This window comes from Camelus bactrianus, chromosome 2 (assembly GCF_048773025.1).
Source record: "Camelus bactrianus isolate YW-2024 breed Bactrian camel chromosome 2, ASM4877302v1, whole genome shotgun sequence".
Taxonomy (NCBI): Eukaryota; Metazoa; Chordata; class Mammalia; order Artiodactyla; family Camelidae; genus Camelus; species Camelus bactrianus.
The window spans coordinates 67,066,987-67,083,672 of NC_133540.1; the positions used below are offsets into that span (position 1 = coordinate 67,066,987).

General features: G+C 32.4%; 1 protein-coding gene across 6 annotated transcripts in view; it reads right to left on the reverse strand.

The window, feature by feature from the left end:
- RAP1GDS1 (Rap1 GTPase-GDP dissociation stimulator 1) overlaps positions 1 to 16,686 on the reverse strand; it is a 129,560-nt gene that overhangs the window by 27,685 nt on the left and 85,189 nt on the right. For all 6 annotated transcript variants that reach the window (XM_010953558.3, XM_045515714.2, XM_045515713.2 and 3 more), the window contains 2 exons: positions 10,232 to 10,360; positions 5,229 to 5,354 (listed from right to left, as the gene is read on the reverse strand). In XM_010953558.3, the coding sequence (XP_010951860.1) occupies positions 5,229 to 5,354; positions 10,232 to 10,360 (255 nt within the window). The remainder of the gene's footprint in view (positions 1 to 5,228; positions 5,355 to 10,231; positions 10,361 to 16,686) is intronic.

Below are 16,686 nucleotides of genomic sequence, written 5' to 3' on the forward strand. Positions count from 1 at the left end.
CTGTCCTCCAAACTGTGCCAATTTATACTCCCACCGGCAGCTAAAGAGTTTCCACTGTTCCACGCCTTCATCAACAATTGGTATTATCAATTTCTGATGAATATACAGTGGTATTTTTTTGTGGTCTTATTTTGCATTCCCTGATTTTTAATAAGCTAAGCATATTTGTATGTGCTTATTAGCCATTTGAGAAGTGCCTTCTCAAATCATTTGCACATTTTCCCACTGGGTTTTCTACATTTTTCTTAATAATTTGTGGGATTTTTAAAAACTATATTGTACACATGAGCCCTCTGATGGTCACGTGTTGTATCTTCTCACCTACCGTCATGCTTTTCACTCTTAATGGTATCCCTTGAGGAACGGACGTTTTTACTTTTAAAATAACCAAATTATCCATTTTCCCTTTATTGTTAGAGCTTTCTATGACTTAAGAAAACTTTCTGTACTCCAAGGCCATAATGATCTCATGTTTTAAGATAATCTTTCTGGTTTTAACTTTCACATTTAGGTCAATAATCTATCTGAAATGAGATTTTTAATATAGTATAAAGTGGGACTTTGTATGTGTGTCCAATAGTATTTTTTTCCATTCCCCGCACTGCTTATTAAAGACTGTTCTTTCCCTACAGTTTTGCAGTGACATCTTTTTTTTCTAATAAAATAAACATCTTTATTAATACACCTACTTGTTTCTGGGCCATCCGGTTCCACTAGCCTTATTGTCCATCTTTGAACCAATACCACAGTGTCATTTAAATACTACACTTCTATCAGAATACAATTTTATTATTGTTATGCCGTAAAACCAGTTCTGCTATCTTGTTCTCTTTCATAATATCTTCGCTATTCTTGGTCTTTTGGTGAGAACGGCAATGAGTCTACAGATGAGTATGGTGAGATATAACATCATTACAAAACTGAGATTTCCAATCTATGAAAGTGATACAGCTTTCAATTTATTTAGACCTTAATTTCCCTTGATGATTTTCTACAGTTTTCTGCCAGAGATCTTATACATGTCTTATTAGTCCATTCTTAAGTATTCCATTTTTTATACTATGGTAAACAAGTATTTTTTAAAATGTATTTTTTAACTTTTTTGATTGTATGTAAAAATACAATGCTTTGAGTTTGTAAATTTTTTATTTGTTTTGGCTAGCAACCCAACCAAGTTCTAATTTTAAAAAACTTACCTATATTCTTTTGGATTTTTAACATAATCATATCACCTATGAATAATGTTAGTTATATTTATTTCTTTCCTATATCTCGTCTATCTTTCTTTTTTACTTTACTGCATCAGATAGTTCCTACAATACAATAAGGAATGAAAATGGGGATGACCCTTCTTATGTCCAAATCTTATAAGGAAGTGCTTTTTGTATTACTACTGAGTATGACATTTTCTACAGGCTTCTAGTTATGTATACTTTTCATTTTCTTCCAGTGCTGGTTTGCAAAGTTTTTAAATCATGATGGATGGTTAACCTTAATAAATGTTTTTTCTGAATATGACAAGATTACATGATTCCTTTTACTAAGTCTTAATGTGATAAACTATATTCATTGCATTTGGAACTGCTTTACTTTTCCAAAATAAATCCAATTTGGTATGATAGTTAATTTTTAAATATATTATTGGATTTTGTTTGCTAAAAGTTTATGGGAATTTTGGATCTATGTTCATGGTGAGACTGACCTTTAATTTTTATTCTTGTGTTGTCTTTGTTGGTATTTTATTAGCCTCATACAACAAATTGGTGAGCATATTTGCTTTTCCTATTCCCTGAAACAATTTAAGATTACTCAGCTTTTCTATTTCTTGCTTTAAAATGTATTGGCATCAATTTTTCATAATATTCTCCTAACATCTGTAAGATTTGTAGTGAGATCTCTGCTTTCATTTTTTTTCCTTTTTTTTCCCCAGTTTTATTATGTAGAATTACTACAGTTCAACTGCACATACACATTATATTGCATGTAAATACATATATTCAGTATACAGCACTTTTTTTAGTTTTCATATATGTACTAGTTATTATTTCTCAGGAGAGATCAGATATTTAGCTTTTTAAACTTACATAGTTATCAAAGGAATAAAGCCGAATGCAAAATAAGAATCAACAGAATGTGGTAATCCAATCATAAAGGACAGTCAATGTGCTTACACATATTCAAGAAATCAAAATAATTATTAGTTCATTTGTGTCATTATTTTATTGTTATTATTTTTTAGATTCTTCATATAAAAGATGTCATATGGCATTTTTCTTTCTCTTTCCAGCTCACTTCTGCTTTCTTGATTTTGGTTATTTGTGCCTTCTCTTTTTTTCCTGATTAATCTTACTAGGGATTTACTAGTTGTATGACATCTTTTCAGATTCAACATTAGCAAATATAGGCTTATACTGCACTATGTATTTTCTATTTTATTAATTTCAGTTCTTTATATTTCCTTCCTTCTACTTTCTTTGGGTTTAATTTATGTTTTTCCCCCTTCAATTCCAGCAATTAATAGAGTTCATTGATTTTAGCTTTTTTCCTTTTCTAATATATTCATTTAAAGCAAAGCAAAACAAAACAAAACAGAAACCTTCTAAATGACTTTACCTGCATCACATAAGGTTTGAGATAGTATTTTCATTTGTTTAAAAAAAACTTCTAATTTCCACCATGATTCTTCTTTGACCTCTGAGGCATCTGAAGCATATTTCTTAATACATACATACATACATACATACATGGATTTTAGTTTAGTTACTACGTAATTCATACTCTAAGACTGCAATCCTGTGAAATTTGTTGAAACTTTTCCCACAATGAGTATACATCTTCTAAATGCTTCATATTTACTTGAGAAGAAGGGGCTCTGAAGCTGGGTGCAGTGTTCTAAAATGTCCATTAAATCAATTTTCTTACACGTTGCTCACATTTTCTATATCCCTGTTTTTTTATGTTTGTTCTACAAATTACTGAAAGGTATTAAAATCACCCATGATTTTTGTGAATTTGTCTGTTTCTCCTCATAGTTCTGAATATTTTTGCTTTATATATTTTAGGATAATGAATAATTTTTTATACCTTCCAGGTGAATTGAACTTTTCATCACAATAAAGTCACCTTTTTTTTTTTATCTCTAGCAAGTCTTTTAACATTAAAGTCTACTTTATCTGACATTAAGATGACTACCTCAGCCTTTTTTAGGTTTGAATAGTATTATGTTTTTAGTCTTTTTAATCTCAACCTTTTGAATCTCCTTGTATTTAAGAAGTGTTGCTTGTTTGAAGTATAGTTGGTTTTTAAATATTCAGTGGATAATTGGTCTTTTAATTAAAGCATTTAGGCCATATACATTTATTGTACTTATTGAAATACTGTACCATAAATCTAGTACATTTTTTCTGTCCTATTTGTACCTCTTACTCCATGTCCCCTTATCTCTCCATTATTCTATTATTTTGGATTGATGGAGCAGTAAAAAAAAATCTTCCCAGAAATCCTTCTATTATTTTGGTAGTTACACATTGGTTTTAAAAATTATTTTGGTTCACCTTAAAAATTAAAATCACTTATTAATCAGAGCCTAATAGTACTTTCTTCCAGATCATACTCTTACTTCCCTCCAGATTTATATACTCATTTTGTGGTATATTTTAAATTATATACCTATATACTTTAAACTTAACACGAATTATTTTTATTATTTTATCCATTCAATGCCCATGAGATTTACCTATATATTTACTCGTTTTTTGCTCTTTCTCCTCCCTTGCATCTATAACCTTCCCTCTGGAATCTGTTTCCTTTTTTTAAAGGGGGGCAAGGGGAGGGTATCATTTTTCTTTTATCTAACAAACATCTTTTATAATTCCTTTTACTGAGGGTATATTAGTGGTGAACTTTCTCAGTTTTTAATCTGAAAATATATTTTGCTTTCAGTCTTGAAGGGTATTTTCACTGGGTTTAGAATTTTAGGTGGTATTTATTTTCTTTCAGCACATACAAAATGTTGGCCATCTGGCTTCCACTGTTGCTGTTGAGAAATCAGCTGTCAAACTTTTGCCTCTTTTAAGGTAATCTATTTTTCTCCTGGCTCTTTTAAGATTTTTGTCATTGGTTTTTTTTTGGTTTTTTTGTTTTGTTTTTTTTTTTTGGTAATTTCAGTATGTATCTAAATGTATATTTCTTTTCATCATATTTTAAATTCATTGGGTTTCTTGAACCTTTGATAGCTTTCATAATTTCTGGTAATGCTCTGCCAAAATTTCTTCAATCATTGCTTCTGCCCTCCGACCTCCCCGTTTTCTGGGACTCCAAAAAATGTATATGAGGCCTTTTCACTTTATGCTCTGTACCCCTGATGCTCTTTTATGTATACTGGTTCTTTTTTTCTCTATATTTCTTTCTGGATTTCCTTCCAATCTATTTTCCAGCTCACTGGTTCTCAAACTCAACTATATTTTACCCATTGTTAAACTCATCCATTAGGTTCTTAACTTTTGTGGTATTTTTCAATTCAGGAATTTCTAATTGTTTCTTTTTCATATCTACTTTGTCACTTTTTATAGTTTCTTTCTAAAATTTTGAAGGTTGCTTAAAATTCTTTGAACATAATAAGCATACCTGTTTCAAATCAATGTCTAATAATTCTAGTATCTGGAGATTTGCTGATGTTGCCTGTTCTTTGTGCTGATTCTTGTTTACAATGTCTTGTCTCCTCACGTGTCTGGTCCTCTTTGATTATGTGCTAGACACTGTATTTCAAAAATTATTTATATGGGATGGTTTGTTTAAGCTGGTCTCTCTTATTCCTAGGATGTATCCCCTAAGATTTTTTTGCCCAAAGACAGGAGTAATTTACCAGTGTCCACAAGGGTTAGCAGGTCTGGTACTCCAACTTTTATCCCCTCTGCCCTGCGAGGATACATAAGTGGAGTTTAGCCTCTCAGCTGCCTTTTCCAGATTGGCATGAGAATGTGTAAGCTGCAAAACCAACTTTGCCAGGATTTAAAAATCAAAAAACTTGGGAAGTAGCTTTGGCCAACATAGATATAGTTATGAAGTAATAATGCAGCTGAAGTTAGAGATAAACAAAATAAAACTTATCACATCATTAATAAAACAAAGAAGAATTTTGATATTAAGAGATGGCAATTAAATAATATTAGAAAAAAATGGAAGGCGCCTACATTATCAAAAATCAAGAGGTATATTTATTTTCTCACCATTTTCTGCCAACGGAGCAAGAACTTCAAAAACCATTTCCCTCTTATCATGTTCTATTTGTTTCTTGAAGAGTTTTACCAGCTCTTCAGCAATGTTTGTACTGGCAAACTGCTCTTTACTTGACTCTGCAAAAAAATTGGAGGAAAATTTAGAGTAAGCAAACAAAATTAAGTCCAGAATTTGTTTTCGACTACTTTCAATACTTGGTCATTTTGTACCATTACTCATAAATACAAACACTCTTCAAATACAGGAACAATCAAATCTGTTTTTTAAAAATGCCCCTGAAGGGGAAAAATGTCTAAGGCTTTAAAGAAAATGTTCTGACCCAATTATATTTGAGGCTATAAAAATAAATGTTCAGTAGCATGACATATAGGTAACCATAGCAACAATAAAATTACTGTTATAAATTCATAGTTTCAAGGCTTTTAGTCAAAGAAGAAAAATTACTCATAACAGACTACATTTTACATGGCTGAATTACTGGTGACTTATCTTTATGCCATCAAAGTGGTATGCTTTCGCTCTGTTCCTGTTTTGCTCTATCAAAGGCCAATTTCTCATGTGTATTTGGGGTCTCATTCCCTCCTGCCTCTTTACTATCTCCAACCTCTCCTCTTCACTCTAGGGCCTCATCATTAGCATTTAAATATGCTTTAATATTTCTCACATAAAAAAGCAATATTAAAAATAAACACCTTCTCTCTACTTTTATTCAACTACCATCTAATCTGTTCACTTTCACAAACAAGTTTCTTGACAGCATTGTCTACACACACTCTCTCTAGTTTCTCAACTCACATGCATTTCTAAACCCACCTCAAATTAGTTTTGGTCACCTCTACACTCTGTACTCTCCTTTGCTTGCTCCTCTTTTCCCCCAGACCTCTATAAATTCTTGTTCCTTGAGACTTGATCCTTTGTTCTCTCACCTTTTTGGTCCCTATGCTCACACTAAACAATCTAGTTCTCTCCCACAACATCAAAACAGCACCCGTATGTTTTGGTGCTTATACAATCACATCTCTACCCTCTTCTGGACTCCACACTACTTATTTAACTGGCCATTTAACATTTCCATTGGAGTATCTGCCTAGCATCCAAACTCTATGTCTAAAATGGACTTTTGATACTACCCTGAAATCTTCTTCCTCCAGACTTCCTTAATTTGGTAAATATGTGTACCATCTATCTACCTGCCATGCAGGCAGAAACCTGGGAATGACTGCTCACTTCTTCTCACTCAACAATACATCCAATTACCAAGGTCTACCAATCTACCTCCAAAATACAACCAGAATCCATTTCATTTTCTCCAATTCTTTTCTCAACTTCTTTTGCTACATCAGATATCCTGTCAATTTACTTACAAGTTTTTCTCAAAGAATTCTGACCAAATCCAATCTAGATTGGTTGCTCTCAATGTTTGTGGGACACAATTAACAGCCTGGAATTTTTATCATTATCTTGATGAATCCTATCTTCTTCCTATGTTAGACACTCTTCCTGATTCCTACATAATCTTATTTATATAGTCTTATTTATATCCCTTGTTTTGGTGCAATACATCTATCTTCCAGTGGCTTCCAGAGGAAAGGTATGTAGGGTACCAGTTTTCTGAGACATTCATGTTTGACAGTGTCATTATTATAACCTCACACTTGATTGATAGTTTGGGTATAGAATTCTATATTGGAAATAATCTTTCCTCAAATTTTTGAAGGCAATACTCCATCTTCTACCAGTGTTGTTTTGAGACATCTGATGTCTACTGATTCCCACTCTTTTGTATTCAAGTTTTTTCCCCTCTCTCTGGAAGTCTGTAAAAGGTACTCTTTGTCCGCATTACACAAAAGTTTCGTATCGATGTGCAGTGGTCTGGGGAATTATCTTCATCCACTAGACTAAGCATTTGACAGACTCTTCCAATCTGGAGAAATGCATACTTCAGTTCTGTGATATCTGAGTTATTTGGCAATTTCCTCCTGTTTACCTCTTTCTAGAACTCTTGCTTTGATCTTCTATCTACATTTTCTCTTCTATTTCCATCTGTTTTTTGCTTTACTTCTGTAAATACTTCTTTCACTCATTTTACTGTCTTTCATTTTAGCTATTGTATTTTTAATGTTCCAGCTTCTTTGGTTTTCTAAACTAATAGGAAACTTTAGTTTTCTAAACTATTAGTCTCATGCTTACAGAATTTTTCTCATTTATCTGAGGATATTAGTTTATTTCCCCCACCCTGCATAGTTTCTGTTTCCTCCAAGTTACTTTTTCCTGTTCATTTCAGCATCTTCCATTTCAGAGGCTGTCTTCACCTCTCTAGTTGTCTGCCATTGATTAAGAATTGAGGTTTAAAAATTAATTAGGAGCTATAAGTATGAGTGGTCTTGCTGACTGCAGGAGTCCCTGAAGATGCCTCTTTTGTAGAGAAACCCCAGTTTCTTTATGTTCTGGAGGACAAATGGGGTAATTTGGCATATTTACTTTCACTTTATCTATTTTCAGAATAGTACTCTGGTACCTCTTACTTCATCTTAGTCTGATGTCCTTAGTCTACCAACCCTGTATTTTCAGTCTCTCCAGAGAATAAATACAGTCTTCTGCTTAGATGGGAAGGGGTAGTTACCATAATGTGGGATGGGAAAGAGGGTTAGAAATCCTGATGACAACAAATCCTAAACATTTTGAAGATCCCAAAGAGCAAACTGGTTAATTCTTGTCTTTCCAATTCTGGATTTAGATTTCAAAATTTTGCTAAGTGAGTTACTGCTTGTTTTTCTTCACAGGTTCTAAAATGTTTTTGTGTTACCCCCTCTACTTGTTTTTTATTTCTCCCTTTCTTTGAGGGCTTAGTACTTTAAAAAGAATCTCTTTACTGTAGTTTTAGTTGGTTCCAGAAGGGAGTGAAATTAAGTGTACATTTTCATTCTAACATCTCTACCCCCAAAATACTAGTATTTTAAGCAGGCAATTTTATTTATAAAAGATTTTGAAGCCAAACAAAAAGGGTAAAAATCCCAATCTGTTTAATCTATAATGTTAAATAAGAATGCCAAGTTTAACTAAAATTGTATTTATGCTACAATTGTGAATATAGAAAAATTATGTATGCATATATTACTAGGATTCAAAGAGAACAATAAAAGGTAGAGCTGCACATTCCTTTTCTGGCCCCAATTCTGAAACAGATTATACTTGTTAAATTATCTTATATTTTGTCTTTAAGCTATTATGTATCTTTAGTGAGCAAAACCACACAAATTTTATTAAAAATTTTTGACAAAAAGTAATAACTCTAGCATTTAGTGATATGCCATACTAAGAAGTATGTGATATGATCCTGATCTTTACCTGTGTCAATAAAATAATACTAGGTGATTTATTAACTCATGGGCAATAAAGCCCACACTGAAAAGAGAAAAAGTATTTTGGGGCATACATATTCTATTTCAGTGTTGATGTATAACCTAGCTATTATATGAGCATAACAGATTCATGACTTATACTCTAAAAATCTTAGCAATAAAGAAATATTTCTCTTTCATCCTTTTTCCCCCCTCCATATGGGATAAGGGCAGAAACAGCTGGGAAAAGAGTATCAAATTGGGCTAAACTAAACTAGGTGCATATTCAGCTTTTATTATAGCCCATGGAGACAGGGCTGAATTGTAATGAGGTGGTCTATGTAATCTCCCAAACAAATCCTGATTCCTTAATACAGTAAACTTATATTAAATGGTGTTTGTTTCTGTTACAAAGGTTATAACATTACCAGGGAGTATAACATGATTTGTTTTATTTCTACAAACTATCCTAAGCACAAACTCCTACATTCCATTTTAATAATGGAAAATAACTTGTGAAACAGTAACTGAATGTTCTTCTACTCTTGGTGTTACTTGAATGATAGAAATAATGACAGTATGAAAAAGAAGAAAAGCAGAAGAGGAGAGACGATAAGAAACATTCACAAATACCAGGAGATGACCCACTGAATAAAAATGAATTTTAAAAATTAACTTTGATAAATAATCCCTATTCCCTTTACTTCTGCTTTGACTTCAAGTTAGGTACTGAAATCAAGATTTTAACGAGTGTGTAAGGACAAGAGCTTTCAGTTGGGAAAACGAAAGTTAGAATCCTGGTGCTTCTGTTTATTTATTTATAAAATGGGGGTAATTAATAGAATTGATTTACTTGTTTGTTATAGTTATTTTAGCAATGATGAAATATCATTTGATTTGACTATCCTCATAATGAACAATTTATGAACATGGTTGCAGGGTGGATTCAGACGAGGAGTTGTAATGTTCTATCAAGAATCATGGGGAGGGAGGAGAAAAAGAAGAAAGAGCGATATACATGACATAGAGAAAAAAGAAACAGGGAAAAAGAGATGGGGGTGCTGGGGTCATCAGTCCCCTTCTCTGTTAGGACTGGGCTGCGTTACCAGCTCTGGTCTGTTTTTGTCTGCCTTCTGATTTTCAAGAATTTCTCATATTAAAAAAAAATCCTTAACAAATATATTCCTATGAAAAATTCTTCTATCATTTTTAGGGATTTTGTAAAACGAAGGGGAAGAACTGTAGTCTGCTAGATTCTTTTCAAATGAGAAGCCAATAATTTATACAGAATGTAATAAATTATGAAGTCCTTTATTTTTGCCCCAGAAATACAATATTTGATTTTAAGACCAGCCCTAACCCTCATATAAGAATACTAAAGTGGAGATCATTTAAAACATTCAATTCTATAAAATAGTACACAAGTTTAAACCTTAAATGTTAATACATAAAATAATCAGGGAAGCAAAGTAGCTCCAACTGTAAACAATACTACATTTTTTTTAAACATTGAAGCAAGTATCTACAATGCTTAAAAAAAAAATAAACTAATATAATCTAAATGGATTTCCAGGTTGTTAACATCTAAAGGAAAATTTATTATACGCACAGTAGTAAGTTAATTATATGTTTGATTCACAACAAGGACTTACCAAGTTCTGCTAAATTGCCAAATGCAACAAGACACATTTCTGTAAGAGCTGCATTTTGGCAGTGGATGCCCAGTAATTTAACTAAGGTAGGAATAACACCCATGTTGATAAGCTGAGCTTGAAGGGAATCTGTAAAAACAACAACAACAAAAGTGTTTATGTATTAAATGGACGTTAGTAAGAAGAAAATACCTCTTATTTTCCCTATTGCAAACTCAATACTATTTCAATTACAATAAAGCAAGATTAAATCCAGTCATATAATTATCTTGAAAATGTTTTAAGACATTAGTTTAGAAGAGTTGAATTTTAAACCTTTTCAATGATGAAAAAAATTTAGAAATGAAAATAATTCAAATAATATGTCAAAACATTTTTTTTAAATAAGGTCTTATAACTATATACAGTAGGCTTTAAAATGTATAAATAATTAAATGTTAGCACTGGTTTTTAAGTTTAGAGGTTAGACAAAGTAACATTTACATTACAGGAAATCACAGAGTATATGAAAAGCATAAGGAAAAAAAGCAAGTTTAATAAAGACCAAGAGAGAAGATAAGAATCTTAGAATCCCTAAAATCCAGCTGCCTCATCATAATGGAAAAGTGCGCAATACACACAAATTACTGTTTACTTGTAGCAGAGGGTTCTTCGATGGCTGCTAGGACAGAAAGTAGCTTTAACAAGGAAAAAAATGGGTTATTTACAATATTTTTCTTTGCAAAGTTCTATTTAAAATGACACTCATCTTAGTAAAGAAAGGAAAATTTGACTTCAGAGGTGAAGCAAACGAGGTCAACATGGCTTTGTTATCATCGCCTGCCTTCATATTCTAAGAAACTAATTGGTTTTAAACTACTCAGTATGCTTTGGCCTCCAAAATGGCTCTTCATGAACGATAACTGAATACCCATAGCAGAGTTGAAGGTAAGCAAACCTAAACTAAAACCAAAAGTATTGCCTCTCAGAAAAAGCTAAGAAGACAGAAATACATGTCTATGCAAAACACTATCACTATTAATAACTGAGTCATCCAAAGATGTAGGAATGCTTTCAAAACTTTTCTTTTAAAATTTATGCAGTTTTCAAGCTAATAATTTTCTCCAAGTTCTTTTAAGTTACTTATTGGGAATCTAAAGATAAAAATCTGTTTCTTATAAAACACATTTTCCTCATGGCATGCTTCCCTTGACAGAGCTGCCTACTAATCTCTTTACCACTCTTCATAGTTCTTAACCTATAGATAAGGAGGTGGCTGGATGATTATCAGAAAGAACATAAAGGCAAGGTTAAGCTGTCTCACATGCCAACTGATTACTTGCCTGGTGGTCCTTGTTAATTTTTCCTGCTTTTAGAGTGAAGTATAAAAAGATAGACAACAGAGGCTTATTGGCCCTGAAAACTGATAATTACAGATATTATCTGGTTCAGTTGTGGGGGCCCATCTATACTAGAAAGGGGTCTATTACCAAAACAAGAATAGAAAACAGGTTGGAGAAAAAGTAAAGTTTACATTTAGAGTTCAAATAGTCTAAAACAATTTCAAATTTTGCAATGGAATTATGAAGTCTGTCCTAAAAAGTGAGAGAAATCAAAGAATATAATATATTCAACTAAATGATTTGTTTTTATGCTTTTGATGTTAAACATCTTTTTCAAACTATACCCTTCAGTCATTAATGAATGATTTGCTATACTTAGAGGCAAATTACTCGTTAGACCTATAGCATTATACCTGTTATAGTATTATACCTATGTGTTATATTGGCAGAATATTTGTATTATGGTTATAGTATTTTTAATGATCATGCACCAAGAAGCTTTCCAAGTGAAAAATTATTTTGATTACTTACCAGTAGAGTTCCTTATTATTGAATCACCTCTGCAGATCCTTGTTCTTTAGTAGTATTTTTAACTTTCATTTTTTAAATTTATTCATTTTGACTACCTCTTCAAATGCTGCAGAGCTGTTGAATCATTAAATTTCAGGTACGTAAGCGTGAGCACTAGCGCATGCATTGAGTGTGAGTCAAACTCCACTATATGTCTGCATATATGTAAGCATCACACACCCCCTCAGTACTGTTGGTGCAAACAATAAAAACCCAACAGTCCAGGGACATCAGAGGAATAACAACTTTTCTGAAGGAGATAACTCAACAGGAGAATGCCACGTAGAAGGTGACGTTCTTCATGTTCTCTTAACTTGGCATCTCTACTACTTTCTTGGACCACTTTTACAATATTATGAATTTTGGTTCCAGGGAAAAGAGGGACAAAAAAGTTAAGAAATATTGCAGAGTTTCATAAAATCTTTGGCTTACAAATTGAAGCAGCAATATTTGAAATTGTGGTAGATCAGGAGAAAAAGTAGCATAGCTCCATGGAATATGGTGTGAATTGTCCTAATTCATGAAAATCACATTGCTTCATGAAAATGTGTTATCAAGCTACCCAGGAGCCAAATTATTTGTATACTCACATACAACACACATACCACACACAAGTAAAGAGAAAAATATATAGTTATCCAATGGACAGAAATCATTTTGGACCACATGGGTGCTTTCTTTTATATCCATTTCTATGAGGCTAACTAAAACAAAAATTATACTCTGATAACTCTAAAATCTGCTCATACCAACTGCAAAGCAAGTCATTCTCCTTTGATAATGAAGGCCCAGAAGAGGGAAAAAACCTGAACAGGTTGATACAAGTTTTCATTTCAAGATAAACAGGCATCCTAGAACGTGGTTCCCAAAGTGCAGTCAGAGGATCACTAGGTCAAAACTACTTTCATAAAAATACCACGATTCGATTTGTATTGACACTTGCACTGATGGTACAAAAAACATCAGTGGGTAAAACTGCTGGAGCTTTAGCATTAAACCAGTCAGTGGCACCCAACTTTATTAGTTGTTTATATTCCTCACCATCACACACCCACAGTACAATAAATGCTATTCTCCTCAGCAATTTTTTTTAACTTTGAGAAGTTATTTTTCATAAAAATATGTTATTTATGGGTTTTTATTATTTTAAAATGCAAGACTAAATAATTTTTAAAATTGTCTCCATTTTAATTTCTAATACAGTAAATACTGATAGATATAATCTATATATATAAACAAATGTTCTTTGAGATCTTCAGTAATTTTTAAGCATCTAAAAGAGCAAAAGTTTAAGAACCACTGCCAATGGATTACCTAACTTTTATAGGAATTGGAAAAAAACAAAACAAAACATAGAAAAGAGATTCTGAAAATCAATGATATGCTTGGCAGATGTGATAACAGAAAAAACTAAAATCAAAAAGCATGGTAGGAATCCTAGATTTTGGTTCTCAGATATTTCAAGCAAATTTAAGCACCTAAACATTTCATTTTGCTTATTTGAGTAAAAATTCTACTTAAGCTTAGGAGAATATTCCATGATTAAATCTGTTGCTTATTTCGTTACAACTTAGTATGTTATCAACAAATAGTTTTTTCAGGGGTTAAGTAGGGGTCTTGTTTGTGTGGAATAAATTAGCATTAATTCTTATTGCTGGAAGCAAATGATTAAGTTTAATCACTTTTTCTTAATGCCCAAAGAAAACTGAATGGACTTCAAAGGGTAGTAGCTGACACTCATGCTATTATGAATGTTATCAGGAACATGACTTTAAAATCAAAGACTAACTGGAAGAAATTCTTAGAATCAGGAAGAGTTCACATTCTCTAGATACATTTGAGAGAGTAAGTGACATAATGCAAGACTGAGACTTTTGCATCCTTCAGCAAGTACCAGCAACTCCAAGGGAATGTTTATCAGAGCTCAACAAACACAATCCACAAAAAATGCAACCCAGGCCCATACAGAGCAAACACTTATGTGAGAAAGACAGTCTTGAGACAGCACAATGTCATAAACATCTGAAGACTTTGAAAAACTGCTCCTGATGCACATCACAGACAAATACTGACCAAAATACAGAATTACAAAATTACATATCAAGATGACACAGGCCCTGCATGATCTATGGGGAGGAAGAGGAAGAAAGGCACTGAGGGGGTGCAATACAGATGCATATACAAAGAGATATAAGGCAATCAACGCATGCGCTGGTGTGAACACTTACCTACCTACATTTGAATTTCAATGGTTCCAAGTTCTTCAGGTCCCACTCATGGAAACTCCAAAGAATGGAGATCTGGAGAGAAGATCTCAAGTTGAAGAACCTTTTTCCCCCTGAGTTTCAAGTTTAATGTTTAAAACATTGGTACAGATAGATCACAGGTCCAGAAAAATATGCCAAGAATTCCAGTAACTCAATTGAAGTTATGTTGATCAACTACTAAAAAGAATAGGTTTCTTAAGATTATAACATGTTTATCTTATTCCTAAGAAAAGGCCCTCATACACAATGCTATAAGATTATTAAGCTTATTGGTAAATAGGACTTAATGATGAAACTGTGTCAAAACAATTCACAACACAGTCTCTACAGCAGTAATGTATATACGGTGTGTATATTATTCATACTATAAAGAGCACAATATTTCTACTAACAGACTTGCATAAAAACCCCATCTACAGTCAAATAAACTATGTACAGTTGAAACAATAAAAACAAGCAGATATAAATCTTGATGAGAAGTTTTAATACAAACTGTATAAGGATCATCTGGGCATAATGAAGACTGAAGAAAATTACCCTTGTCTAATAGAACATCTATATTTCAAAAAACTATATAAAAATTAAAAATTAGAAAGGATGTAACAGTGAAGTAGAACTTGCAAGTTGAAGCAAGTTACAACTCTATTATAATGTTGAATAGCAAACTGACTTAAATACAGCAACCAAGAGGATGGTTTGTGTTTAAAAACTCTATACATTCACACTGCAGATACAAGACTTCCTTTTCAGTTACTTAGTACCTTTTTGTTGACTCATCAGGAAAGTGAAGAATTTTTATTCTAAATCTAGTGCTGAACATAAGAAACTAAAAATATTTACAGTTGTTTAAAATGAATTTACTTTGAAAGCCCTCTTTACACAAAATGTGCATTAGATGTTTTGCACCCAGATTACCCCTATAATTGACACCCCAGGTTATACATTTCAGTGACAAATAGCAATTTCAAAGGAAAATAAAGAGAATCAAGATTCATTAGTATCGAAAATATTGGAGGTCTAAAAACAATACTTTTTTTTTCTTTCTAAAAGTTAACAAAAAATGGAAAAGAGAGTTCAAAAGCTTTTCTGGGTTCTGAAAATAAGAGAGTCTCTGCAGAGCAAAATTTCCCTTCTGTAAAAGTTCTAGAGTTAAATGACAAAATTACACGAGTGAGTATAATGTAAAAACAGCAACAACCAAAACCCCCTAAAGCAAGTCACAAGAGAAAACTCTTATTATTCATAAGAAGCTTATCCATTTACTATTCTCAATCCAATGACATCCAGAATGATTATGTCCTAATCTAGTAGATAACTTTTTCCCTAGACTCGCTCCAGGTTAAATTATTTATTATAGATCAACTCTTGTTATAATAAATACTGCTACAAAGATTTCACAGATACATCAACTCTGATTAAAGAAAACTCTAGGCTTTCATCGCAGAAAGAAACTGGTCTCTTACAGGTTAAAATTGGTTTTTTGTGGCCTTTTGTTTTTTGTGTTTTTTTAGAAGAGAACTACTGCCAGCTGTTGCTTAAGTAGCTCTTGTTGGGAGAAATAAACCCAGTCATGTGCCATTGCTGAGAGAAAGGCCACATCTACATATACATCTAAGTATAAATTTAAGGCCTGTATTTTTGTATAGTAAATTAAGCTAAATACCAGGTTAATTTACATGATAACATGTCTATCTTACAAACATGTGTTTAAAAACATAAAAATTTTTTGCTTTGCAAAAGGATTTACTGGCTTTAACAACAACCAAAAAACCCCACAAAACCAAAAACAAGCATTACTAGTTACCTGGGAACATTTCTATGATCAAGTTTTTATACTTTATAATTACATGGAAGTTATTTGCAACACACAGACTGTGTTAACAGGAAATATCTACATAACCCAAAGATTTCTGATTTCTAGCCAGTAACAATTCTTAAAACATTATTTAATTAAATTTTTTTTCAGTAAATAAAATATAGGCAGTTTGTTAACAGAATTTTACTGGAAGTTAGAAAACTGGGTTACTAATTTTTATACAAGTTGATTACACATCATAGTTTTCTGCCCTGAATTTCTCTCTGAATGAGTATTTTAAGTGGCCTAAATTAAAGATACATTGATATTTGTCCAAAATCCATTATTTATCTATGGCTTTGGCCTTAGCTCTTAAAGGCCAAACAACACCTGACTGCTCACTTCAATGTCATTTCTGGTACCTACAAACTTGTGCATAGGCAATAATCAGGTGTTTGATACCATCATATTTCAACTGTTATAGTAACATCAATAATAAAA